This window comes from Hirundo rustica, chromosome 23 (genome assembly GCF_015227805.2).
Source record: "Hirundo rustica isolate bHirRus1 chromosome 23, bHirRus1.pri.v3, whole genome shotgun sequence".
NCBI lineage: Eukaryota > Metazoa > Chordata > Aves > Passeriformes > Hirundinidae > Hirundo > Hirundo rustica.
In genome coordinates this window covers 5,482,907-5,510,892 of record NC_053472.1, presented here as the reverse complement: position 1 = coordinate 5,510,892, position 27,986 = coordinate 5,482,907, and the positions used below count along the sequence as shown (strand labels likewise).

General features: G+C 54.0%; 1 protein-coding gene across 2 annotated transcripts; it reads right to left on the bottom strand.

Annotated features, from left to right (window-relative positions):
- Positions 1 to 1,009: 1,009 nt before the first annotated feature.
- Positions 1,010 to 26,397, bottom strand: DIXDC1 (DIX domain containing 1). 2 transcript variants are annotated; one of them, XM_040085224.2, is made up of 20 exons: positions 26,206 to 26,397; positions 17,934 to 18,063; positions 17,131 to 17,256; positions 16,043 to 16,283; positions 14,903 to 15,016; positions 10,150 to 10,262; positions 9,671 to 9,819; positions 8,672 to 8,761; positions 8,521 to 8,574; positions 8,056 to 8,106; positions 7,011 to 7,115; positions 6,513 to 6,566; positions 5,931 to 6,023; positions 5,782 to 5,853; positions 5,189 to 5,275; positions 4,899 to 5,060; positions 4,731 to 4,797; positions 4,031 to 4,139; positions 3,734 to 3,842; positions 1,010 to 2,918 (listed from the first exon to the last, which is right to left on the bottom strand). In XM_040085224.2, the coding sequence occupies exons 1-20, from the start codon at positions 26,263 to 26,265 to the stop codon at positions 2,838 to 2,840; spliced, it is 2,067 nt and encodes a 688-aa protein (XP_039941158.1). In that variant the 5' UTR covers positions 26,266 to 26,397; the 3' UTR covers positions 1,010 to 2,837. The 2 variants fall into 2 exon arrangements, with proteins under 2 accessions (XP_039941158.1, XP_039941159.1); XM_040085225.2 differs by lacking the exons at positions 14,903 to 15,016; positions 16,043 to 16,283; positions 17,131 to 17,256; positions 17,934 to 18,063; positions 26,206 to 26,397 and adding an exon at positions 12,277 to 13,309.
- Between the last annotated feature and the right edge of the window lie 1,589 nt (positions 26,398 to 27,986).

The following is a 27,986-nucleotide window of genomic DNA, read 5'->3' as shown; positions in this document are numbered from 1 at the left end:
CGCTCGGCGGGGCCGCACCAGGCCGGGCGCCCCGGCCGCGGCCCGGGACACGCGTCGAGCCAACACCCGCCACATGCTGGAGCCGTGCTGTGCCGGGCCGAGCCGCGCCGAGCCGGGCGCACCGGGGCCGGCCGCGCTCGGTGACCTCCGTGCGGGCGGCGCGGCGCGACACTGGCGCCGCCGTAAAGCGGCGGCGGGCGGGACGCGGCCCGCCTCAGGCACCGCCTCGGCACCGCCCCGCGCCGCGCAGCGCCCGGGCGGCCGCCGCGGGCTCCGGGAGCGGCCCGGCCGCCTGGAAAGGGGCTCGGCCCGGGGAAAAGGAGCCGCAAGGGGACCCTGTGGGTCCGCACGACTCCCTGACGGCAGGGGCAGCCGGGGAGATCGGCTCTGGGAATAGGGACAGGAGGAGAGGGAACGGCCTCGGGCTGGGCCGGGGTGGATGCGGTAGAACACATAAATATATCCAAGGGGATAGTGCCGGGCTCCGTGCAGTGAGACAGGAGTAAAGGCCATAAACTAAAACCTACCCAAGATCTACCTCAACCTAAGCAAGAGCTTATGGTGGGTGGCTTTGTTCTGAGATGCGCTCTTATTGCCACATCCCAGGGTTGTCTATTATTTCACTGCCATATCCCAGCTTGTTTATTATTTCACTGCCATATCCCAGCTTGTCCATTTCACTACCATATCCCAGCTTGTCCATTTCACTGCCATATCCCAGCTTGTTTATTATTTCACTGCCATATCCGAGCTTGTCCATTTCACTACCATATCCCAACTTGTTTATTATTTCACTGCCATATCCCAGCTTGTTTATTATTTCACTGCCATATCCCAGCTTGTCCATTTCACTACCATATCCCAGCTTGTTTATTATTTCACTGCCATATCCGAGCTTGTCTGTTTCACTGCTTACAATGGGTTTATTTCTGTCCAGCTTTCCTCAGAGTTACTTCCTTGTTCCCGTACTTGTTAGCTTGATCTTGTTGCAAAATCTCTGGAGTCAGAGTTAAAACTCATTTTAAAGTGGCGCCTTTTGCTTTTATGAGGGAGAAACCTCCCAAACCAAACTGCTCCTCTGAATCGCAGAGAAGGACGTGAAGCTGAACAACAACAGACCTTGAAAAGTTTCATAATTTGTTTCATTAAACTCCAGCCCGGGTGTGTGGCTGTTGCTGAAATAAAGCTGATGAGAAAAACCCGAGGAATGAAACACTTGTGAGAAGTTTGCAATTCAAATACAATTGATTTCAGCACCAAAGCCCATGCCCTCTTCACTAGAGACCATGCAACAGAGTAACTATGTCCAGGGGAGAAAGAAAATCTTTGTTTCTTTTCCAAAAGGGATGTATTTCCCCCATTAATTAACTTGTTCATTGATGAACTTTCCTCCCGCTGTCTGTAAGCAGAAAGTCGCACAAATTGTCCAGAACAGGAGGCGGCTTGCGTTGTGCCAATGTGGCACAAAACCACGTAAGAGCCTTGCTATAAAACCCAGAATCAACCAGTTGGATTTCCATAGTGAAATAAAACTACAAGGCCAGTGTTGTGTCAACAGAAGACGATACGAAACATCTCAGCATCCAGCAGGAAAGGAGTAAAACACAGTATAATGCGTGCAGAAATATACAGAGAGCACTTGCACTAGTATAAAAATATCCACAGTCCTCGGACAGATGCAAATCGGTACAAAATAATTTCAAGAACATGTTTACAAAAGCGACATGTTAATATAAAACAGTAAAACCAGGTTGCCCCCTCTCCCAGCCTCATGCACAGCACACACAGACACTCCATGGAAGGCCCACAGGAGCCGGGAAGGAGCAGAGCCCATTTTGACCTCCCAAGCCCACGAGCGACGTAGGGAAACAAAACCACAAAACCAAAGGGAAAAATCCGCCCTTGGGGGATTTTAGGGCTTGTTCTTTCCCCAGCAGTTCTTTCCTGATCCTTCAGGACTCAGCACAGCAAGGAAAGGGGTGGGTAAGTGCTTGGTGGCCCTGGCAGTGGGGGGACAGCAGCAGAGGGATGCCTGTGCACAGGAGGTGACAGCAGAGAGGGCAGGAGTGCAGGGACAGGGGCTCAGCAAGGACAGGGGCTGTAAAGACCTCAGGAAGCAGCTGGTTCCAGCTCCCCCAGCCACGAAATCCTTCAGCGAGCAAACAAACACCAAGATGCCACAGTCCCCACCCTGCAGAGCAAACCTCGGAAATGGGAACAGCTTTGGATTGCAAGTGGGGAAAGCAGGGCTGGGAAATGAGAGCCTGAGTGTGGGGGAAAGGGAGCTTGGCCAGTTTGGTGGGCTTTGCTTCAGACCATGCATGAACCCTCCAGAGGACTCTTCTCCCACCCAGAAGAGGTCCTGTTGGCCTGCAGTGTCCAGAGAGTCACTCTGCTCCTGCAGGACAACAGCTGGTGCAACCCTCAGCTCTCACAATCCGGCAACATCTTCTCCATGAAGGCAAAGCTTCACATCTTCACCATCAGTGCAGCTTTCTGTGATGCCAGCACAGGAGATGCCCAGCTGAGCCTGCAGCACACAGTGCAGGGATGGAGGAGAAGGGGGCAAAGCATCCTTAAGGCCTCCAGGGTTTTGCTGGCAGAGCTGTTTCTGTCCCACAGATCCGTCCCTGCAGCCTCAGGACAGCAGCTGCCCTCGGGCACGGGCAGCCAGGTGCCAGCTGTCCATGCACACAGCCTGCACTGCCCGTGGCTTGCACAGAGAGTCTCTTTTGGCAGCTTGAATTGGCTTCCTCCCAGCGCTTGGGCTCCTCGGTCACTCTCGGAGCGCCGCAGACAGTCACAGGTTTCCATAGAAACAGGGCTTGGAAGCTCCATTAATTCTCCCCGTGGTCTTCTTCCACCCAGGCCACGATTTTCCCCTCCCAGCCAGGAATGATGTCATCATCATGGAATACCTACCAAAAAAAAAAAAAAAAGGTTTCGGTCATGCCTGGAGTCTGGACACACGGTTCTGCAGTGTGAGGGACATCAGGGGCACGAAGTCCAATCCTAGCTCAGATTTCCCAGAACAATCCAGGAAAAACATGGGAATGATGGGCTGAGGCACGAGTCACATTTGGGTAAATAACAGACCAGGCCTCATTAACCAATGGATATCAGGATTATTATTGGCTTTTTTGTTTTGACATTAAAGGTAAACTAAAGACTGGAAATGCCTTTTCTGAGCCAGACCATGACCTCCAGCTGCTGCCTGTCTCCAGAGAGGGTGACCCTTTGTCCTTGTCCTAATCAATTTGTGAAGCAAGAACTGTCCCAATAATCTGTAAAGAATCCAATCCACACCCACAGCAGCCCGAGCACGAACAGGGCTGCTCTGCAGCACACAAAGGGAATGATGCCACACACACACAGTTCTCTCTGAAAAACCCTCAGAAGAAAGTCAGAGGTGGTGTTTTTAATACAGGCTCTCCCATTGCAACAGGTTTTATAAAACCTGCAGCGCGGATTTTTGCTGCGTCCCCTGAGCTGTGTCACAGGCTGGCTTTGCCCGAGGGGCTCTGCAACTCCAGGGCGGTCACAACCACATCCATGGAGCTGCTTTTGCTGAGGATGAAAATATTATAGCACGAGAGGAGCTTTACCCACAGCTGGGAAAGCCGACAGTTTTGTTTGGGGGAAACACCCACTGTTTCACTAATTGAAAAGCGAGGTGACCACGGTGCCCAGGGCTGTGTGGTGACACTGATCCCGAAGCTCAGTCCCACGTTACCTCCTCCTTCACTGTGCCAAACTCTGGGTCCAGGGCTTTGAAGTGGTACCGATGGGTTCCTTCCCGATCGATGGCTGCCTTGAAATCCTTCAGAGTCACTTCCCCTAACCTGCGGGGGAAATAAATACAAAAACAAGATACAAAAACAAAGCTCGGGGACTACTGCGGATCATTTTCACCAGCCAAAAGCATGAAATCCAGCTAAGGCACAGCAAACCTGTGCTGTCCAGGAGCATTCCCAGAAGATCAGAGTGCTGTTTTTAGGGGCACAGGAGGGTTAGGAAGGCCCAGCCTCACCTCTTTGGTATGCTGACCATGAAGGGGGTGAGGGAGCGGTCGGTGAAGTACAACACTTTGGTGCAGGCACTGGTGCTCATCACGGGTGTGCTCTGAGAGTGAGGCAGCTCTGCAAGGCAGCAACTCGCTGATTATCACATCCCTCATCATCATCCTCCCTCCCCATCTTCCCATTCCAGCTGGCCAGGAGGGATGGTGCTGCGTGGGTTTTAATTTGTGTTTCTCTCCCCAACCCCTGCCTTGTTTCCTGCTTCCCCCTAAGAGCTGAAACAGAGGAGCTGAACTCCACAGTTTTAAGGCTCCTTTTATGCAGAAAATACTCTCTGGACACACGGAAATGTGGCATTAAAAAAGGCTGCGCCGTGGATATGGAAGGCAGCAAAGACCGAGCAGGGAACACTTCTCTGTCCCCACTAGATGGTGCAAAGCAGCAGGAAAGCTGGGATGACATCCCTTTTCCCAGCGATTGCCACGGTTATTTGTGCTGCAGCACTGCCCAAGAGGCCCAGACTCCGGCTGTGGTGGTGCCCAAGAGAAAAGCAGCCATAAATGCGTGTCCCTTCCCCTGGCAGGGAGCGCGGATCCCGGGAGGATCCTGTGCGGGTGGAGCTGGAGGGGGCAGATCCCCAAGGAGATTCTACACCCGGGAACCCGGGCAGTGAATCCGGCAGTGGAAGGGCAGGGTCTGCAGGGCACTTACTGGATTTGGGGGGCCAGGACTCTCTGCACTCGTTGGTTGCTCTGCTTGCTGGCGATTTCCCCCGGACCTGGGGCGCAAAGCCAAAACAACAAGGACAAAGCGTCACCTCGCAGTCAGAGTTCTGCACGGTGTGAGGGGCAGGAGCTGAGCGCCCTGGGGAGCCTTTACCCTCCTCTCCTGCCTCTTCTGCGTCTCCATGCGGTGCAGGCGCTCCATGAGGCTGGAGATGCCCTGCTCCAGGCTGTCGATGGTGTGGTGCTGCGGGTCGTGCCCACTGAAGCTGTTCCTGAGGCTGCGGAGGGCGTCCCGGACCAGCTGCAGGTCATTGGTCTGCCCAAAACACCACAGCTCAGACCAACCCAGGCTGCTGCCTTCCCTTGTTTCCCCAGCGAGGGGAAACCTCTTTTAACAGAATAAAAGGGTTCCAGGATGGGAATGCACCCCTGAGGTGCTCTTACCCCTCGGTGGGCTGTGGGAGCAGCTCCTTTTCCTGCTGGCTGGAGAAAGCCATTGCTCTGGGCACTGTGACTGCTGTAAGCCATCACCTGGGCAGGGGAAAATGTGAGTGAGTGTCAGGACCTCCCCAAAAGTCCCCATTTATGGACTGCAAAATGAGAGGGGAGGAGAGCTTTCCACATCAGTGATAACACTCTCTTCTTCTCCCAGATAAAGGCACTCTCCAAAGTGTGCAGGGAGTTTCTGGTCACAGCACAGACTTGATTCCTCAGGTAAAGGTGGAAAGACTCAATAGCAGGGTCAGCAGGAAAAGAAGGGGGTAAATTGAGCTGTGGTCTAACCATTGCCAGGGTCGGAGGTGAAGCTGGAAGCTGAGAAACCTTCTGGCATCCCTCACTGTTTCATCCCTGAGGATCCTGAGCCAAGAGGCTGAGCCAGAGTGCTCAGTGCTGGGAGCTCTGGGGGCTTTGCCTGCCCTGGTCAGGGCTCTGACAGTGAGAGGGCAGAGCCAGACCTCTCTGGGATGGAGGGGAGGGTTTCTGGAGACAGGCTGCTGGGCAAACCCCTCCCCACGTGTGGAGCAAGGCTCCCGTACCTCCTCAGCTTCTCTCTTCATGCAGTGAGCCAGCAGGGCCTCCTTGTGCTCCAGCTCCCGCTCCAAATCCACCTGTGGAGGGGCAGCAGCGCAGTCAGCACCAGCCGGGCCAGCCAGGCCAGCTCCCAGTGCAGCCCAGCTCTCCCCACCTGCTGGTAGCTGGCCTCGGAAAGCTGCCTGAGCATCTCATCCAGCTTGGTCTGGTGCTGCTGCAAGTGCCGATCCTTCTGGCACAGCTCCTTCTGCAACACAGGGACCCAGGGGATCAGCAGGGCAGGGAGGGAGGCTCAGTCGTCTTCCCATGGCAGGGAAAATCGTGTCACCTGCCAGGATCTGGTGATTTGCACAGGGTGTGCTTTGCCAGATGTTAGAGATGAGTGTCTGAGCTTTTTTTAGACGTGATCAATCAGTTTTTATCGCCCAAAGTGCCCTTGGCCAAAGATCTGCTGCTGAGGTCACCCAGCTGCCCCAGAGAACAGATTCCCGAGGGATCAGATGACAAACAGGTCACCCAACCTCACGTGGACACTCAGCAGCCACCACCACAAACCACGGCAATGAAAGATCTGCAAGAAGCTGTGGGGGGAATGCGAAGAACTTCTGATCCCTCCACCCCACTACAAACACCCCTGACTCCCACAGCTCCTTCCCAGGGCTGTCCAAGTGCCAGGGAAAGGGCAATTCCCATCCCCAGAGCTGAAGAACCACCCAAACCCCCATGGTTCCATTACTTTGTATTCCGCCAGGAGCCGGTTTCTCTCTTCAACCTTCCTCTGGAGGTCAACCTGCAGGAATAACACCCAGGAGTGAGACAGATATTCCCAGAGAGTGAAAACCTCGGCCCCTTGTGCTAAAGAGTGACCAGAAACCTACAGAGGTGAAGAGAGCTGCTGATTAGGGTGGCAACCTTTGGACAGAGACCTGCACAGGGCAGGTGCCTCCTGCTAAGAGCGAGGAGGGAAGAATCAGCACTGAAAGCATCAGGGAAAGCCCCTCCCTGTCCCAGCTGAAGGTCCTGGAGGACAGGAAGCGGGAGTGAAGGTCAGGAATCTCCAGCCTCACAGCTGGCCAGCAGCCTGTGCTGTGCAGAGACCTTTGGCTGCTCGTTCACTATCCCACGACCCCGAAATCTCTGCTGCAGCCACCTTTGGGACCACCAACCCCCCTCCAAAATAACCACAGCCACAGCAGCAGCAGCAGCAGCAGCAGCAGCAGCAGCAGCGACTCACGTTCTGGTTGTGCAGCTCCTCCTTGTCCATGCTGGCTCTCAGCAGCTCCTGCTTGAGCTGCAGGACCGAAGCGTCCTGCTGGATCAGCCTCTGCTGCAGAGCGTCCTGGGGAGAGGTGATGTCTGCAGGAGGGGCAGGGAGGGCAGGGACCCTTCCCTGGGGTCACTGCGGCCACTCGGGGCTGAGGTGCTGCCAGGGGCCCCAGAGGGCTCTCAGCCCTCCTGCCTCTCCCTTACCCAAAACTGATCTCCCTGCCAACATTCTGGCCTCCAGCACAGAGGGATTTCTGTGCTTCAGCCTGAATTTCCCGCTCCAGGAGTGACGGACGTTGGCTCTGATGGATGGGAACAGCTCTGGAGGGCACTCAGTGCTCTGCAGCTCCTGCTCCGGCCACGCACCCAGAGGGCACAGAGAGGCCAAGATCAGCCCAGGACACGAGCAGCCTTAAGCCCTGAGTGTGACCCAGTTGTGCACTGAAATCCTCTCTGGAGAGGCCAAAGTCAGCACTAATTCTGCACCTTTCACTCAGCCAGGGCTCCACCTTGGACAGCTACTGCTGTTTGCTCCCTTCTGACAGGCAGCTCTAAAAATACCTCTGTCAGGAAGAGATGAGCAGTGTTCACCACTCCAGAGGCACAAGCTGAGCTGTTTCTGGGCAGGACAGGGACAGCCCAGGCTCTTTTCCCTGTGCTGGCAGGAATGAGTTCACTGGGCCAGTGCTGCTGGGTGTGTACTCCAAGAGAGAGGAGGGAATTGAAGAGCCAGGAGAACCAATTTATGCCTCTTTTGGTTTAGGAGAAACAGGGAAAAAGAAAAGAAAAAGGGGGATATTTGACCACAGTCTTACAGGCAGAACAGAAGCCAGGAAATCCAGCTCCTCGTACCTGCCTAAAACTGCAGCAATAAACCACAGGGTCCGCCACCTCCAAGCCCCCAGTACTCCTCCTTCCACAACCTGAGATTCCACAAAGGTGTGTGGTTGCTGCCGGCCCTACTCACCTAAAGCACTGCTATTTGTTTTTGGATGAAATTCCCCTTTCCTCACCTTTATTCCCTGGAGGTTCCGAGCTTCTTGTTTGTATTTCAGCAGCTCCTTCTGCAAATGGAACACAATTTGTTTAAAGCTCACCTTGCCACCCCTTTGGAACCTAGCAGAGCTGGTGTTTTCTGCTGTGGGAGGGAGCACATCCCACCCTTCCCCACAGATCCAAGAGCCAGTCAGGCACTGAGAGATTTTAATGGTTACAAACATGACAAAAGCTGCTAATAAAGTCCTGAGGAAAAAAAATTATTTCCCAGTCCCCCAAATCTACTCTTCGGGCCAGCATCAAACACTTCTGCCAGCATCAGAACTGGCCCCAAGCCTCCAAAGTTGGAGCCCTAACAGAATATTCCTCATTTCATCCATCATGTTGCCCTCCCTGCCTCATCCTCACCCCACTCCCCCCACCAAAATCAAGCAGAACAATCTGCAAAACCTCTCTTCCCCCTCCATCTGTCACCCTCTGACCTTCAGATCTTGATTTTCTTCCACACTCTGGTCCAGACGGCTTCGGATGATGATCTGAATGCAAAATATCAGCGTTGTTATTGTGCAGCAGGGGCAGGGCAGGGCAAAAGGCAGCTGGAGCAGGGGAATTTGGGTGCAGGGATGTTCTCACCAGCTGCTCCTCAGGGCAGGCTCCACGCTCAGAAAGTTCAAAGGACCCTTCCTGCTCATCCTCAGGTAAAGACCCATTGAGCAACAACGCCTGGGGAGATAAAGGGGGGGAGAAAAATTCTCCTTTTCTGAGATTTCAAAGGGAAATAGGTGAGCTGCAGCAGTCACTCCTATCCACAGTCCCTAACCAGCTTCAGTTCCCATTTCTGCTGATTTATTCCCATCAAAAATGAGTTGGGTTTTTTGGTTTTTGGTTTTGTTTTGGTTTTTTTTTTTTCAGGAATGAACAAGATTTATCCCCTGACAAAGCTCTGCCAGGAGTCTGTCAGCTCATGATCTTCCCCACAGAAAGAACCAAACAAGGACAGCTCAGATTTCCAGGGAGTGAAGCCTCAGCTTTAGCACCTTATAGGGTGTGTGTGCATCAGATCCCCAACATTTCAACCAAACTCACGAACTGCAGCCTCTCACTTATCGAGTAAAATCAATGGATCAAATCCCATTTCCTGGCTGGCCACATCAGCTGCCTCTCCCCACTCCTGGGGATGAGGGGGCAGCAGTGCCAGTCCCTCCTGTCCCTGCTCCCAGTGGGCACAAAATGCAGCCGGATTTTACCAGGGAACCAAGGAATTGTTTATTTTTTTCTGGTGACTCTTTTGTGTCCTGCCCATTGTCCCCGGGGAAAGTGCCCGCCCAGCTGCCTGTGCTCCTCGCACAATCTCTGCTTTGTTTACTGCCACATAAATATTTACAATTCCAAGGCACCCTGGTTCCCAGCACAAACAGAAAGGGATGTTCCTGAGAGAGTTCAGTGCCTTCACCATATGGATGGAGGGGCTCTGCTCCCCAGGCCACACCGGGCTGAGGGGCACGGAGGGGAAGCGAGAGAAATAAAGAATAAAGAATTGTGGGGAGAACGTTCCAAACATGAGCGTTCATCCAAGCTCGCGGAATGACTGACCCTGGAAGGGAACACCCTCTGAGAAGAGAAATCTCTCACCTGCAAACCCGAAATCATCTTTTTCGCCTCCTCCATTTCCTTTTCCAGGTGGTCCTGCTGTTCCAGGAGCTGCTCCTCCCATGAGTTCTCCACGTAGGACCCAGAGCTCCCCGCCTGCCACTCAGGCTGGAAGCGAGAATCGGCCTCTTCTGCAGGAGACAGGGGCTGGATGTGCTGGTGGCAGCCCAGGAAGGACCTGCAGCACCCACCAGAGCCAAGGTGCGGCAGCTCAGCTGACCCCAAGGATTTATGGCTCATTCCTGAGGCAAGCTGAGCTTTCCTACGCACACCTCATCCCAGAGAACTTTGCAGGGAGGTGTCCAAGCACAGCACTGGGGACAGTGTGTGTGACAGAGGGGGAAAAGCACCTGTGGGCTTTGCAGAGCATCCCTCAGTGCCCCTGGAGGCAGCACTGAACAATTCCAGTCCCCGGGCAGCTTTTCGGCTTTTATCACCCAAGGAAGCCTCAATGTTTTTACCTGGTTTAGTCTCTGTTTCTTCAGACTGGAGGATCACAAGTCTCTCCTTCTCCTCCGAGGGGGCTACAGTGGATTCACTCTTTGCACTGTGGACAGGGCTGGGTGAAGTCAGGCTGCAGACAAAGGCAGGAACAGCTCTTTTAGATGATGATGATGTTGATCAACACTAATTTTCAAAGAGCACGTCTCCATATTCACTTTTATCTAAGAATTATCTGCATCCCAGAGAAACCTTCAACAACCCAACCTGGACATGTAATTTTTTAAGCCCAGACCACATTCAGGAGTAATTTACTGCCAGACTTGTGCTGGACAAAAAACCACCCTGGCTTCATCTCTTGCTCCAGAGCTTTCAGATTAATCAATTCAGCTTTAAATCCCAACATATTTGAGAGTCAGAATGCACTCACTCGTGTTCTTCGATTAAAACTTTTTGGAAGTGCCCACATATTTTCGCAGGAGCCATCTCAGCTGACTGGGAGGTTCAGGCAATCTTTTTCTCAGAAATTCCTCCTGAGTGCATCTCCCAGACAACATCAAAAGGTGGCTGAAGCTCACTGACCCATTCAATGTACCCCGAAAGTCGCAGGAATTAATCCTTGCGAGCGTGAGCAGGAGTTAATTTTTCATTCTCCCCCAACGCAGAAACAAAGGGCAGGGAACAAAAAGAAAAACAGTGTGGAAATAATATAATAGGTTTAGAAAAATGAGAGGCTTCGGCAGCTCCCTCCCTGCATCTTCCCAGCACCGCTGCTCCGTCTCCCACAGCTCCCACAGAATGGGAAAAGCCCTGCAATAGAGATGGAAATGACTTGCTGCTCCTGCCTGCCCCACTCCCACGGCCAGGACCAGCCTCTGCTCATTCAGATTTCAGACCTGAGTCCAGTTTTTTGTGGTCCAGACTTCCCCCGTGTTACAGTGAAAGAATACTCACTGTCCGGTAGAAATCTCCAACAGGGACAGTACCTGTCCTTTCAGGTGTGTGCACGATGCCTAAAGGGCTCCTGGCCACCTGGCTTTGCTCCAGGATTTACCTCCAGGAATTCCAAATCCATCACAGCAGTCCCTCATTAGACATATTTTTAATATCAAATTTGTAGCCAGCCCCTGCTCCCGCTCATTGCTGAACGGGGGCATGGCATAAAGTGATGGGTTTTGCTTTTGTTTTACTTTTTTAATGCTGTTTCTTGTTTGATTTGGCAGTTCTGCTGGCATTGCCTTATGTAACAAGGGCCAGAAGAAAGGATGAAACTTTCGCACATCACAGATGCCAGCAGGAAGCCCAGCTGGTCTGACATGGCCAGCAGCTCCGGGAGGGATTTCACTTCCTTCTAGGAACAGATCTCAGAATTCCCTCCCTCGTGTTCCCAGCTGATTCTCTGAACTGCCCTCACCCCCAGGCACTGTCCCAGAAAAACACCACCAGGCACAGATGGGAGAGAAGGTGGCGAAACAGGGGAACAGAAAAGGACGAGCAGGATGAAAAACAAGGATGTGAGCCTGGAAATAACATTCCAGATCCGCTTCCCCCAGCACTGGATGCACAGCCCAAAGCCAATGAAAGGGACCGCAGGTGGGGGTAGGTCCCCACAGCACAGACCGCTTTACATTTCCTTAGGCATTCCCACATCCCCAGACCCTTTCCGGGCAGTTTTCCTCTTTCAAAAGGACACCGGGTTCACCCTGCATCCACAACCACATCCCGAACATTCCAAACAGCGGCAGGGCCAGAGGCAGCTGAAGCAGCAGCACAGGTCAGGTCGCTTTCTGCACCATCCAATTACTGCTGCAAACACTTGCCCAGGTCCTGTATCAGCCCGAGCCATCAGAGTGTGAAACACCCGCTGATGCAACGCCTTTAAGAGTGCACAACAATTCCCTGCTAAAGCACGCAGGAAACGAGGGCTGGGAGACGAAAGCTTTCCAAGAGAGATTTATGATGCAAACTGCTCCACTTCATTCCTTTCACCACTTGGCTCCTTAACCCACATCCAGCCTCCCCCGAGCCCCGGATCCGCCAGCGCAGCCGAGGCTCGGGGCAAGGAACGCCAGCGCTGCCCGAATGCCCCGAATTTTAACAGACACCCATCCCTGCTGCTGCCGAGGACAACGCACACAATCGCTCACCATTTGACCTGCTTCCCTCCCATGATCCCACTTGGAGCTCCGGCCTCACAGAATCCGCAGGGTCCCGGCTCCGCTCATGCCCCCTTCCCTTCTCATTGCCCCGGGCTCAGCGCAGGGATCGCCGGCTCCCGTCAAACTCCTGCAGGAAGCTTTGCGAGGCGGAGCGCCGGGAGGATTCCCGGCAGAAACAGCACACACACACACGAAATAACCGGCTCAGGGTCTGCGCCGGCTGAGAGGCAAATCCGCAGCCCCCACGAGCGGGTTTGATTCCGGAGCCGGGGAATTCTGCAGCCTGCCTTTGGCTCCCGCTGCTTTCCCTCGCAGGTCATTTGTCTCCTGCTGCTGCATTTTGGTCAGCTGCACAGCCGGTTGTTTTCATCACAAGCCTCCGGGGTGTTTCTCATCCCATCCCGCCCTCCTTGTGCTGCCGAGCATCCGAGGAGCCGCCGGGGGAAGGAGCTGCGGGCTCTTCCCAGGCAGCTCTCCCGGCTTCCAGAGGGATGCGGGCTCTTCCCAGGCTGCTCTCCCGGCTTCCAGAGGGATGCGGGCTCTTCCCAGGCTGCTCTCCCGGCTTCCAGAGGGATGCGGGCTCTTCCCAGGCTGCTCTCACAGCTTCCAGAGGGATGCGGGCTCTTCCCAGGCTGCTCTCCCGGCTTCCAGAGGGATGCGGGCTCTTCCCAGGCAGCTCTCACAGCTTCCAGAGGGATGCGGGCTCTTCCCAGGCTGCTCTCCCGGCTTCCAGAGGGATGCGGGCTCTTCCCAGGCTGCTCTCCCGGCTTCCAGAGGGATGCGGGCTCTTCCCAGGCAGCTCTCCCGGCTTCCAGAGGGATGCGGGCTCTTCCCAAGCTGCTCTCGCAGCTTCCAGAGGGATGCGGGCTCTTCCCAAGCTGCTCTCACAGCTTCCAGAGGGATGCGGGCTCTTCCCAGGCTCTGCCCAGCCCCAGGCACGGCTCCCTCTCCTCCTGCTGTCACACGGGCTGTGCAGGCACAGCCTTTCTCCGAGATGCCTGGCTCAGGGGTGGGGGAGGGAATGCCGATGGAAGGGGAGGGGAAAGGGAGAGGGATGGGTGAGGGGCTCGGCGGCCTGGGAATCATCTGATTTTTGGCAATTTTTTTTTTTTTTTCCATGAATCCCGTCGGCAGCCGGCGCTCCCTGGGAACCGCAGGGAGAGCTCGGAGCGGGGAAGGAGCCGCGGCAGGGCCGGGGATGCTGCCCTGGGACACCGGGCTGGGCTAATAAAAAACCCATCTCGTTTCTCCCAGCCGGCTCTCCTCACTGGGCTCAGCACATTTCTCCCCGCCAGGAAAGGGAAAACATCTTGTTTTCTTCGTGCACGATTGTCTCAGCACAGACGCCCCCAGCAGCTGGAGCGCTCCCAGTTTTTGATCCCTCCTGGAAAAGGTTCTCGCTGTGCTCTGGCCAATCAGCAGCAATATCACCGTTGCACCGTGGGCAAAGAATTCGTGACATGATGGGGAAAAAGAAAATAAAAACGCGGGATGCGCGGAGGGATTTTTTAAGACGGCCAAAATACCAAAATATGAGGAAACGGCGGCCACCCGATAGGGCAGAAGAATACATCAAATATTGCAGCTCCCTTAAACGGAGGGATGAGAGAGCAGGGAGCAGAATACATCAAATATTTCAGCTCCCTTCAACTGAGGGATGAGGGCAGGGAGCAGAATGTGGCACTCCTGAGCTCACGGTTCCAGATCCAATGCCAAGCTCCTGTGGCATTATCCACGAAATGCTGCTGCCAAAAGCAGGATTTTTACATCCCCCCTGGCAGGCCGGCCTCAAAAGCGCGCTGCTGACATCATGTGGAGGCACTGCTCCAGCACTGCCTCGCTGGGAGCCCCACACTCCTCCGAAAGTCTATTTATAAACACGCTCTCAATGACACGCAGCAAACCCGGGGGATAAACACAAACTTCTTGTGTTCCTCTCCTCTGCTGGGCAAAGCAACCTTAATTTTCAGGTACATGGGGAATTATTGGTGCTGCGGAGCATAAAGATTGGCCTGAGAAACGCTGGGGGAACGTCCTGCCTGCTGAGAGGCTGTCAGTGGCAATCTGTCCTTGGCAAACGAGCTCCTCACTCCCACACGGACGGGAGGGAGGCACTCGGGGAACGGCCCAGGCAGGGGAAGGACGAGGGAAAACGGAGCTGGAGCTGTCAGTGGGAACGGGAGGCTCTGAAGCAAAGGGCTGCAGCTCCCCACGTGCAGCCCAGCCCTCGGCTGTGCTCCAGATGGGATTAACTGGAGCACAGCCCCATTTCCAGAGGGAGCTCCGATGTGTTCAGTAAGGCAGTTCTTGCTCTTCCGAGCAGTTTCTGGTTCTCTCGGGGGAAAGGGAGTGGCTTCCCTTTACTACGAAGCTCTCCATGCTGGATCAGCTCCCTCACTGGAGTCATCTTTCTTCAAAACCCCTTTTATTTTTTTTTTTTTCCCTCTCCTATATCCACGAAACCAACAGAAAACTGCTTCGATTCCTGAGGTTTCACCCTCCAGACCCGCCAGGGATGCCCCTGTCCTTCAGAAGTGGGCAGATTTTGATGAGGAGAACAGGCACTTTCGGGAACGCCAGACAAAGGACACGTGCTGGCAATGAAATCCCTTACCTGGAAGGGTGGGGCTCCGGAGGCACGTTCTGCTGCCCCTCGTACTGCTGCACCAGGGCCCGCACACTCCAGTAGGGATTCTCAATCTCCTCATCCATGCTGCTGCTCCTGGGGCTGACAAGCACAAAATGAGGGGAGAGCTCACCTGAGTGCAGCTGGAATTCTTCCTCCTCCAGAAAGGAGGTGGGGGGAAGCTGAGGAAAGGGAGGTAAGGAAGAGGAGACAGCGGGAAAAATGTCAATTTTCCTATCAGGGAACCCCATCTTCTTGGTGTTGAGGGAAAACAGGCAAACGGGCCTCCTTGTTTTAAGCTCATCCCAAATTCTGGGACCAGAGAACTCCAAAAGCTCTGGGAATGCAAGGAAACGTCACAAGGACTGGCTTTCCTGAAGAACCCCAAGGCCTTTGCCAGGGAAACCTCTAACATTTCATTTTTCAACAAAATTTTCCATTTCAGCCTTGTTTCCGGACTGTTTCATGGGTGCTCCCTCGAGCCAGTATCAGATGGGCAGATGACCTTCAGCTGTGTAAATGAAACGCTGCACAGCCCCAGCACCCGGCTCCCGGTTAAATGTCATTGCTATCGTCGTTATTGTCACCCACACAGCACCTTTGGCGAGGGGCAAATGGGATTTTCAGAATTATTCCCTTTGTCTGTGTGGATTTTCAGCATCCCCAGGACTCAGCCCCCGCCTGGAACAGTGGGATGAGCAATGGAGGAGCCAGAATGGACTTGTAGAACATCCTCAGCTCTGGAAATAAAGCTCCCAGATCTCTGGAGGAAAAACCTGACTTGTGTTTCCCTTGGCGTGAGAACATCTCCAAGGAGACAGCACCGAGGGCAGCGCGGGGAGAAGGAGGCAGCGCAGCTCCCTCTGCCCTGGCTGGAACTCCCTGTTCTGCTCCAGGGAGATAAGGACAGACCCAGCTGCTGCTGTGCTGTAAAACCTGAGAGTAACCTGGGCAGGCTGCCGAGCCAGGGCCGTGCCCCCTGTGCCAGGACACATTCAGGAGTTTTTGCACAACGGGAGCTTCCTCCCGCCAGGAACAAAGCGGACAAGGACGCGTTTTCTCTCGCTTCCATTTGAGTTTGAATTTGAACCCAAGCCAGCCTCACCTTAGCAGGGAAGAGCTCCTCACCTCTGCCTGTGCCTGAACACGTCCCGGCCGGAGTGCTGGACGTCCTGCCGGACATCGGCCAGCGCCGCCACTGCCCCTTGGGCCACGGCGGCGGCCGAGCGCGGCCGGAGGCTGCCCGGGGCTGCTGCGCGGCTCCTGCCCCCCGAGCCAGGGGTGCCAGCTCTGCCAGAGCCCGGTTTGAAGTGAGCAGCCAAGGCCAGGATCAGCCTCATGGTGGATTTCAGGTTCCCGTCGACGATATCTGCAAAACGCAAGCGTTGGGGTGGTTCGGGGGAAGTGCCGGCAGAGCTGGGGCTGCCCAGCGAGGTGGAGATAATTAGAGGCAGCAGGGCTGTTCCAGCTGACAGCCACCTCCACAGAGCTTCTGAGCCTCCCTTTACGGCCATTTCCACAGCTAATTACTGAACACATAATTACTGAGTGCTCGCTCAGAAGCAGAGCAGTCACTGAGGGCTGAGCAGTGCCTTTATTAGCAGAGAATTCCCCTTTTTTTAAAACACGAAAGACAGGAGAGCAATGCGCAGTAGTGGCATCCTGCGCCCATAAAGTGCCCCTTGCAGCACCCTGCAAATGCGGATTAACCCTGTTCAGTGATATCACAGGAGTGTTTTCCAGCACGCTGATGTCATGGCAAAGATCAGCCACTCTTCCAGACCAAGATTTCCCAAAACAATTCAGTCAGAGCTACTCAAAGTCCTGACTAAACCACGCCACAGACATGTGACTGTGCGTTGTGTCTCCTCTCTGTTTCCAGCCCGTGGCTTCCAGTGAACCACAAGGATTTTTTCCGTGTCTTCTTTCACTCCAGCAGGTTTATGTGTATTTTTGGTGAAAGATTCCAAGCCTGTATTCCTCATTACACCGCAACCTGGGCCTCTGAGTGCTCAGCAGCAGGAAAAAAACCTCACTTTTTTAATCCTCTGCATTCCCCAACTTTCAACCCAAAACCTTCACTAAACCAGAGGGGGGATAAACCCCCAACTCCTTCACAAACCAACACATTAATTGACTCATAAATTACCTGTCTGATAGAAAACAGAGCCAGAAGCAGGATTTGAGCAGCTAAAATCCCCCCCAGGGCCACGTACCTTTAGCTGACGTCTGGTGCATGCGGATCTTTCGGGATGCCACGAACTGTAAGACCTTCTCCACATTTTCCCTCATCTCCTGCTGGCTGCTGGGGTTGGCCTCGATGCCACTCAGCTTCTCACCAGCTGAAGGAAGCGAAAAAGCTTTATCAGAGGAGAGCTGAGCCGCTGGGGAGTGTCAGAGGGATTGCTGGCACTGCTCTGACCTCACGTCTGGCTGCTCCATGGGGGATCTTGTCCTGCCCAACAGGAGCCCAGCACCAGGGTTTGGGGCTGTATTGGGGTGATGTCAAGGCTTTGGGGGCTGGAGCAGGATTCTGGCAGGATTTGTGACCCCCCTGAGGGACCCAGGCTGGAGCTGCCTCTTCCCAAAGGGCTGAGCTCCATGGAAAGGGCTCAGCTGGCGAAGAACTGAGGAAGAAGGTGGGAGAAGTGTGGAGACCTGTCCCTTACTGGGGCAGGGGGTCAGTGTGAGGAGGAGGGAGCAGCAAGGACAACGAACTCGCTGCACCCCCATTCCCCATCCCCCTGCCCAGGGAGAAGGGATGACATCAGCAAACAGGGAGCTCTTCCCAAAAAACACCCCCTAAGCCCATGTGGCAGCTCCCAGTGCCCCTGCCGGGTTTCCCCATCTGCTGTAACCGCCTCTGAACCATAAGGGCTTTAATAGAATTGCATTTATGATCTGATTTATGGCTGTTTTCCTCCCCGCGAGCTCTGCCCACCCCCAGCAACATCTGCCCGACAGATGCCAGCGCCGAGGGAGCTGAGGGGGAAAAACAGGGCCAGATGGCAGCGCTGACCTACAATCTCGATGAGCAGGGCAAGAGTGACCCCATCCCGCAGGTCCTGCCTCAGGTCCTGCACCGGCCTCACCGCTGGCTTCTTCTTCAGCTGGGAGTTCACCCAGGCCACATAGGCCTGCAGCTGTTGCTGGAACAGAAAACAAAGCGTTTGCATTGCAGGGGGAGAGGCAGGGATCTCGCCTTTCTCCCTGAGCTGCGCAGGATCTGCCCTGGAAAACAAGGAGCAGAGGTCTCACCCCGAAGGCTGGCTGCTGAGGAGGACAGGGCTCCTGAGCTGGGCACGGCTGACCAAAGAGATTTCATTTCATCTGCGGCTGAGCCAAACCAGCGCTGTCACCTCCTCACTCCGGGGAACGCGGTTTGCTCGCCCTGTGTCCCATCCCCACTGTTCTCATAGCAGGAAAGCAGAAACCCCACAGTGCAGGAGCAGGGAACCCCGAGTCCGTGCCCGTTAAACAATTCCAGGACAACCAGGGTTCCTGGAAGAGACAAGAGCCTCCCCCAGTAACGCTCCCAGCGTGGCTCATTTGGAACCCTGCTACAGCTCCTCCACGTCCTGGGAGCTGCCTCAGCACTTCCAGTGGCCCAGTTTCTATTCCTGCAGGCAGGGAAGCTGGCTGGGGCCCTGGGAGCCAGGAACAGAGCTCGGGAGGGATGCTGTGTGTGGGAGAGACCAGGGAAACTCAAACTCGGGTTTCTGGGCAGTCTCAGAGACCGGGGAAACTTGAACTTGGTTTCCAGGGCAGTGTGAGAGACCAGAGAAACTCAAACTTGGGTTCCTGGGGAGTGTGAGACCAGGGAAACTCACACTTGGGTTCCTGGTCACCCTGAGGACCCATCTGGCACAAAGGACCTCTTGGCAAAGAGCAGACCCCGGTGACCTTTCCCTTTCCATCCCCTCTCTGTGACCCTCCCAGGGCCGCCGGAAAGGCTGCAATCCCTTTGGGCAGGGCTGCAGTGGGACACGGAGGGTAAACAAACTGATCCATTTATGGGATTACCTCCCTTTTCACTAAGCTTCCCATTATTGTGCCCATGCAGCAGGTTCTAAGCCCCCATTCCATATGATCTCAGCAGCGTCAGGCAGAGTTTATGCTTTTACAGCCCATCAAAGTCACAATCTGGTCACAGCCCGGCTCTTAATTATCCTGGCAAAGGAAATCCAACTTTAATCACACATGGCTGGGTGTGCTGGCTCAGAAATGTGCCTGGGCCCGGGCTGGGGCAGCTCTGCTCACTCAGCACGGGCTGGGGAGCTGCCAGGGGACGGGGACCGAGGCCTGCCCTGGTGGCTCTGTGGCAAAAGGGGAGCAGAGGTGGCAGAGCTGATCCATCTTTGCAGGAGCACACCTGGCCTGCGCTGGGGAGGGGCTCTGCAGCTTCAGTGCCCAGCCCCACCAGTCTCCATTCTCCTCTTTTTCCAATCGTTTTAGGAACTGGCGCTGATTCCCCAAGCACACAGCCGCTCCCAGCCTGCAGGAAATCTGCAGTTTTTGGAGGAGCCTCCGTGGCTCTTCCACTCCTGTCTCATTTAAAGGAAAAACCCTTGCACCGAGCAGTTTGTTTTCTGTTCCTCCTCGCAGAACATTCCTCGCGCATTCACAAAAAAAAAGAATTTTTGGCAAGCTTTTAGTCTGTATCTCTTGAAAGCGGGAGTGGGTTGACAATGTTATTATTAGTTAAAAAAAAAAAAAATTAAAAAAGCGCCAGAGCAGTTACATTTTAAACAATGAGTATTAAAAGGAAGCTTCTGAGGCAATGGAATTGGGATGTCACCAGGACAAAGTCGTCTCATTCCCATGGCTGCTGTAATTCTGCAGCCTTACACTTCATTTACAGCCTTGCTCGCTTGGTTTTGGGTTTTTTCCATTAAACATAAGATTTTCCTGCAGACGTTCAGACAGTTGGACCGAAGAGCATTTCCTAACTTTGTACCCAAAAACCTGGCAGGCTGAGTGACTTCAGCAAGAGCCTTGGATTGCTGCAAAACTCAAAAATCCAGGGAGGGAGCTGTCACTGCTGGCAGCTGAGGGGAGCGTGTGACTGAACTTAGCGAGGAAATTTACCAGAAATAAAAGTTTAGTGACCTAAAAACCGGCAAAGCGCTGTGAAATGCAGGAAGGGACAAAGCCCCCGAGCTGCTCGGCAGAAACCCCAAGGGCAATTCCTGAAGCTGGAGAATCCAAAATGCTTCACCTCTCCATCAGCTGGGGAGCAACAAGGACATCGTGGGCTGCACCTTCAGCCCTTCTACACAGCCACGAGGTGCTCAGGTTCACACCTCCAAATCCACAGATCCCAGCCTCTAAAAGAAGCGGGAGATTTTGTTTCACGCCCTCAGGATTCCATTTGTTCCAAGCCCCAAGGCAGCAGCTCCAACGCAGCCCTGAGTGCTACCATGGCAAGGTGATTTGCTGCCTGGATGGACATCGTTCCTGCCACCCACCCTGGAAAACGCTCCAGGTGTCAGCTTCCAGCACGGGGAGGACGAGGATTTGCTGGGATGTGTGCTGCCCTGGGGACAGCAGCTCTTCCCAGCCCGTCCCACCACACCAAACCCCCTGAGCCTGCATTTGCCCACAGAAATGCCCCAAACCCACTGGTTCCACCCCCATTTGGGGCTGCAGGCATCACAACACCCGCTCTCACACAGGTCCCAGCTCCTTTTAGCCGACAAAATTCCAAAAAACCAAAAAGTTCTGGGAGCAAGCGTGCGTTTGTTCAGGCGTTCCTGCTTCCCCTGCGTTTTGGTTTGAGCTCCTGCTCAGCCCAACCTCGGAGTTTTCAGGGCTGGCACTGCTCAGCTCCTCGCCAACGCTTCTCCCAAACCCAGGATTTTTCAGAGGAAAACCAGCCTGCTGTGGGGTTTACTATACAGAACAGACATTATTTAGGATTATGCTGGAGCTAAGCTTAATCCTGTTTACATTAACACAGCTTTGTGTTCCAAAAAAAGCCCTTTTTACCTGTACCTTGCCATGGGGAAGAGCAGCAAGGGAGGGAGGGAGCTGGAGCCCAGGCTGCTCCAGACAGAGCTTTGTGGGATGGTTTTTGTCTTACTCTGGAAGACTTTGCAGGGCAGGAGAAGATTTTTAAAGCAAGGTGCTGGGGAGTACAGGACATCCCAGCATTGTTCCACGGGCAAATTACAGCCTGGGACATATGAGGTTAATTTTTACCTCTCTGAGAGTAAAATATTGCACATTTTGGTGTTGAACAAATGGACAAAATCATTTTTTTTAGCAAGGAGGGCCTGCCCTGCTCACCCTCATGTTCCAGTGGATCCTGTGACCCTGTTTCCCTCTAGAAACAGATCCCTCCACCACATTAATTTGATGAGTTTGAATCCATCCTCATCACTGGATTTAGAGGCTCATCCTGCTAGATTGATGTTTTTGAGGCTCTTTCCACTGATCTCCCTCTGGGCACTGCTTTGATGGGCTGGACTCCAGCATCAGTGTTTGATTTAGGGACTCACCCTGCTGGAGCGACGTTTTTGAGGCTCTCTACACCGATTCTCCTTTGTTGCAGGGTTGTGGCCACTGCCCAAGCCCCAGGTCTGACGGGGTCAGCAAGACGAGCCCTCGTGCTCCCAGGGTGAAAGGAATTCTCTGTTCCTCCCTCCCAGAGCCCTGAACCGAAGGTCGGCAGCAGCCTAATTGCATCAGGACGTGCAGGCTGAGGCCCTGTAGGATTGCTAAGCTTTCTGACATTACCTTAATTAGATGGGAACTGTAATTTTCCAGCCAGCCCTCCTCTGGTTTGCTGATTTATTTTTTGTTGTTGCTCAAGGAGGCCTTTGTAAAAGCAGAAAGCACCAACCCCCAAGCAAAAAAAAAAAAAAAAAAAAAAAAAAAAAAAAAAAAAAAAAAAGATTCCCTCTGCTCTCAAAGACAGCAAAAGGGTTTTTGGTTTTTTTTTTTCCCCCCCGTCTCAAAATTGATGCTTGAACGTGATTCAGGTTTTTCCATGTATTGAGATGCATCCAACAGTGAAAACCAGCCAGTCGTGACCACAGCCATGCCAGAATGACCAACTGCACCCACAGGGGTTCTCCTTCATAAAACTCTTCACTTGGAGCTGGTGTTGGTGTCCAGAGTGCCCAGCTCTCCAGCAGGACATGGAATTTTTGACTGCAGGGTTTCCCACCTTTTTCTCAGCCTTTTCTTTGCCCTTTAACTGGAAGAGCTTAAGTGCAAACAGCAAGGCCCAGTTCCATCCAGACTCCCTAAATTGTTCCTGCCACTTCGATTTTCACGTCTTGCAAAGCCAAAAAACTGCCATGGCTCATTCCAGAGTTATCCAGCTCCCAGTGCAGGATGAAGTCATTCCAACCTGTGCCTAAATAGGCCGGTATTTCATCAACTTTGTGCTGTGAGAGGGCTTAATAATGCAAGTGTAAGAGCCTGAAGCAGCAGCGCCTCTCACACGATGCTCAGCAGGTATCTGAGCCCCTTTTCCCACCCAGGCAGAGTTTCTGTGCCAGCTACAGGCAAAAAATAAAGGAAAAAAAACTGGCAAAAAAGCTGTGCAAAAGTCTCCAAAGAGGATTTTGGAGCACGTGAGTCACCCTGAGTTGTCAGACGGTTCCACTGCACCCAAACAAAGCCTAAGGTCTGCCCAAGCACGCGGCACTGACACATCCCCTGGTGCTCCGGGGACAAACAGGAGCTGTGCTCCTCCTCCAGCAGGATCCCCACCCCAGGCAGGGACAGGCAGCTCCGACAGGAGCCCGAGCTCCTCAGGACTCCAAAACCTGCAGGCAGGGACTTTGCAGAGGGGAGGGACACCCAGGGAGGCTCCCTGGGCCAGGATGAAGGGCTCTGAAGGCACATTTAGGACACGAAATTTAGAATTCCCTCTGCCCCTGGCTTGCTGGGAGTGTGGCATCCCCTTTTCCTCTTTGTGCCCATAAAGCAGCTGCGATAATCTTCATCCTCCTGGCGAAACGGCTCGAGGGGCAGAAACCTGTGAGTGTCCCTGTGCCCTGTGCAGACACCCTGGCTGAGCCATGGAGGCAGGGATTGAGTCCCCAGTGCTCCACCCCGAATCTACAGTGCAGCAAACACATCCTCCCCTTGCTGAGAACCCCACTGCCGGCCAGGCACCAGGATTCGGGGGGAAAAGGATCACAGAGCGAGGAGTGGCCTGCTGAAGCACATCTGGGGGTGAATCCAGGTGTGGGGAGCCCCAGCCGTGTTTTTCTGTCTGTGCTGGAGGCTCGCAGGGGTTTGAGGGCAGACAGCCAGGAAAGGCCCGCAGGGTTCCTCAGAGCCAGCCAGCTCCCCGTGGCTTTCACGGGGTGGGGAAGGTGTGAAATGCTGCCAGCCTCGCCCCAAAACAAAGCCGGGGTGACAAAACAGCGGCACCTCTGGAGCTCGGTGTGTTCAGGGAGGGAGTCGGGGCTCCAGGAGCACGGGGGCTGAGCAGGATGAGGGAGCCAGAAGTCAAAACAGCTCTCCATGGTGAATCCTATTAATCCTATAAATAGCCCTGGCGGCACGGAGAGGGCGAGTGCCAGCTCCTTCTGCTGAGATCACACAGCTGAGACCTTTGGGCGACAGAACAGCACCCTGCCCCGAGCGGAGCAGAGCCAGGGCCGGGCCACAGGGCCAGAAAATACCCCCAAAGAGAGAAACAAACCCAAATCAGTCCCAGGACATTGCCTGGGGCCAGGACTCACACCTCACACCCCACAGGCAGGATGGCACCACAAAGGATGTGCCCCAACCCCAGCAAAGGATGTGGCAGAGGAAGGGCAAGGAGAGGGGCTCTAATGTGGGAAACCCAGGAATTACCGGCTCAGCTGAGAAAGAGGGGAAATATTCCACGGGACAGCCTGGGAGGGACAGAACAGAGCCCTGCAGGAGCAGTTCCCAGGTCAGAAACGTGGAGATTTCCCCTCCCGGGCAGGTAACACTGCATTTCACCTTGTTGGGGAGGCCCTGCTTTACTTGGGCCCTTAAAGTCTCCCTGTCCTCTCTGGAATGAATTGTTTGTTCAACATAATCTCGCGGGGGGGGAGAGAAAACAGTTATTTTCAATGAGTCACTGCACACAAGCAGCCACATAATTAGGTTTACCAGAGGAAATGATCCTCCAGCTCGAAAAAGGGAAGGTGTGTCGTTGTTAAAGTGCAGCTCGGAGCTGCCAGGCCCATCCCTGACACATTTCTCTGCGCCCCATCTGCTCTCAAGACCTGACAGAAGTGTCGGCACATAAATAAACTGCATTTCCCCGAGGAGGGGGAGCGGGCTGGGGCCACATGCGCAGAGTCAGCGCGGATGAGACCCCTCTCTGTGCTTCCCTTTCATCCTAAACTCCTGCTTTTAGCAGCCACGCATCCCCGGGGCACCATCCGGCTGCGGGTTGAATTATTTATCTGCCTGGGAGCAGGAGAGGTCCCCGCAAACAGCAGGGAAACACCTCCAAGGCAGGACGGGCCATTAATGAGGGACTTTAATGCCCACGGGGGGAAATTTGCTGCGTCTCGACATCAAACAAAACCGTCCCGGCTTCAGATGTCTGCAGGTGGGCTCTGCCTCTGGAAGGGAAGGGGAAAATGTGAAATAAACCGGCCTGAAGTGACAATCCAGCGATGGAGGGGCTTCGGCGGGATGTGATTCCTCACACGGCAGAACGGGCAGCAAGGACAATGATGCTGCACTAATTAGGGGATAATTGGGCGGCTGAGGCGGCCCTCGGTCAGAAGGGATGGAGAGAGAGGGAAAATGAGGCAAGGGGACAAAAGGAACTTCCCCGAAGGCTCCCGGCTGTTTGCTCATCACCCTGCCCGGCGCTGGGATCACCCATGGGGATGGGGACGCAATTCCACATTAATTTCTGTGTAAATAGAAACAGAGACGGGCGGGAGGCACAGCCCGTGACCACAGCAGCACCCACGGAACGGCAGAGCCCCTCTCCCATCTCCAGTCCTTGGCAAATCACGGCTCCTCCCCTCGCTGAACTGATTTTAGTCCCACTTTTGCTGGAGTGCGTGAGGAGGCAGAGACCCCGCGAATGCGTTTTTATGGTGGGAGAGGGAAGTTTCTTCCCCAGCTGAGCTGCCTGTGGGTAAAACCTGCCGGGCTGAGGCGCTGAGCCTGGCTGGGGTTCGCTCCCACCATTCATTCTGCCATTAATAAATAAGTTGCTATTTGTGCCTGAGGAGGATGCGCTGCCCCCGAGCACAGGAAGTGTGAGCTCGGTCTAAACCCGGACCTCGGCTGGCTAAAAATGAGCCTGGCACTGCGTGGAGGAGGGGATGGAGCGATTCCAGCTCCTCTCGGCAATGCGAGGAGAGCCGGGGCCGCCCTGGGGCCGGGCTCCGGTTTCAGCCCCGGTTGGTTTTCCCGCTGGGAAGCCCAGCAGGGATGTGCGGTGCTCGTTTTCTGCGGATAACGGGGCCGTGGAGCCACAGCACCCGAGATCTGCACGGCCGAGGGATCAGCAAACACTAAACAGAATTAAATTCGGTGCTCCGAGAAAGAATAATGAAAAAAAACCACAACAAAACAAACCACCCCAAAAGAAGATCCCTGCGACCAAGTGAGAAATTAAATAGCAGCCACTCTGTGGTTCCAGCAAATCCCCCCCGGTTTTTCTCCTTTTCAGCTTACAGACAGCAGGTCGTGCTCCAGCATGGGCTGCCCGTGCATTACTGAGTCCATAAATACCCAGCAAAACTCAATTTTTTTGTGCCCCCTAAAGAGAGAAGTCCCACTGCACTCTCCACGCAGCCGCAGGATTCCCACCTCTGGAGTTTCTTATTTTACGATTCATTACTCTCCTGGCAGAACAGGCGGATAAAGAACACTTCGAAAATTCCATTTCCCCGACCAAGATGAATTTCAGTCCCCTGAGGATTCAATTTACAGGAAAAGATGTGAGGGGGGAAAAAAAACCCCAAAACCCCTCTTTGTCAGCCTCTCCCAAGAAATGAGAGTCCTCAAAGCAGATTTACATCCCTCAGGAGAGGAGCGGATTTTACACAACAAACGCGTAAAAACGCTCCAGCACTTTATCTTATTTACCGGGACAGCGGCGAAGCAGCGAGAGGAGCTCAAAACCCCGCCAGAGCCGCTCAAACCCCGCCTGTAAAACCAGCCCCGAACTCCTCACCAAACAAACTCCTGCCGAGCCGCAGCCCCCGCCGAGGAACCTCGCTGCTTTCCCCCTTTTCCTGCCCCACGGAGCTCCGGGAACGCAAAGGATCGTGCACGGAACCATCCCTCCTTCCTCCCGGCGGAGCTCGGGGACGTGGCTTTACCTCGGTGAAGCCCTCCTGAAGGATATCCAGCAAACTGCCCCTGGCCAGGCAGGCCAGCATGGTCCCGGCGGCGGGCGGGGGGCTCAGGGGACGCGGCGCCGAGCTCCCGGCGCCTCGGGCCGCCTCTCCCTCCTCTTCCTCCCGAGCACAAAGGCCGGCAGCTCATGGGGAACGGAGCTCATGGTCCCATCTGTGCAGCCCGGGCAGAGTTGAGCTGGCTTTGGGCATGCTCGGCGGGAGGAGGGAGCCGAGATGTCACACGGTTGTCACGGCAACGCCGCGGCTTTACGAGATGCAGGCGCGGGGAAGGAAAAAAAAAAACCCAAACATCTGAAACCCATTTCCAGCCAAAAGCAAAAAAAAAAAAAAAAACAACAAAACCAACATAAAACCCTCCCCAAACCCGCTGTGTCAATGGGATTTTTCAAACCCGCCATACACAGGGAGGCAGGAGTGGTGTGGGGGAAGAGAGGAGGAGGAGGAGGAGGAGGAGGGAGGTGATGCCTCGCACGGGGAGCAGAGCGCTGAGAGAAGATCGCTCTGCAGCCACAGGAAGCTGCAAGGCAGGCCACGACAGCTGCAAGGTTTGCAAGTTTGAACGCTGCATTTTTTCAGTGGGGGGAAAAAAAGAAACAACAAACACAAAAACCAAACCCACCAACCCTAACCAAACCCGAGAGAAAACGTTCAAACGGTTAAACACAACCCCCAGCTCCTCCTCGACATCGGTAAGTGCCCCCATCGCAGAAGTCAGTATCGAGTATCTCCAGGCTGCCTCTCCAAGCTGGTGTCACCTTACAGGAGGCGTCCATGAGGAAAGATAAAAAAAGGGAAAATGAAACCGGGATGGGTGAAACCCCCACAGGGGCTGTGCCTGGCACAGAGCAGCACTGACCGGGCTGCCCTCAGGCTTCCAAATGTCTTGCCAGGCATTTCCAAGTGTGAGACGCTTTTAAAACAAACCTTTTTTTCCCCCCGCCCTCCGCCTAAGTGTTGAAGCATCCCGAGGCAAAAATCAGTGGCATCATTTCACTATTCCAGCCCGCCACAGCTAAAATACAGAAAGAGGAGCAACAGGTCACTTCCCTCTGTCAGCAACCCAAAAGGAGGCAGTTCCCTCGCCTCCAGCTTTAAATTATTCATGTTTGCTCTCCCCACTTTTCATCATTCCGTGGGAGTGGAGATTTTTATGTTTTCATCGATTCTAATACCACATCTGTTAAGCAAAACAACAGATTACAGCGAGGCTTTGCACAAAGCCTTGTAAGCTGGAGCTGCTGGAGGGTTGGAGCCCTGATCTCATTTACTTTTGAGCTTCAAAATGCCATTAAATAAATATTTAACCCCATTTTTTTTTAAATGAAGTTGAGTAGCTTATGCCTGTGAAATTCCAATAAAATTATGTGGGAAGACGAAGTGGTTCCCCCACGAGACAAAAAGTGGCCTAATTTTGAGGGGAAAACCAGCAAAACACATTGTGAGCTTCCACCGTGGGCTTTAAAATGCTTCTCTTGACTAATAATTTATTACATGTGTTTATGTTTATTTTATATATATATATACATACATACATACACACACACACACACACACATATATATATATATATGATTTCTACGTGGTAAACACATTCACAGAGGATTTGTAATAGAGCAGGGAAGGATGCTGAGATTTTTGGGTCAGAGCTGGGACTGAAGCTGGGATCCAGGGGCTCCCTTTCATCCCATCTCCCCCTCGCAGAGCCCCCTCCTGCCCCAACACCAGCACAGCAAAATGTTCCA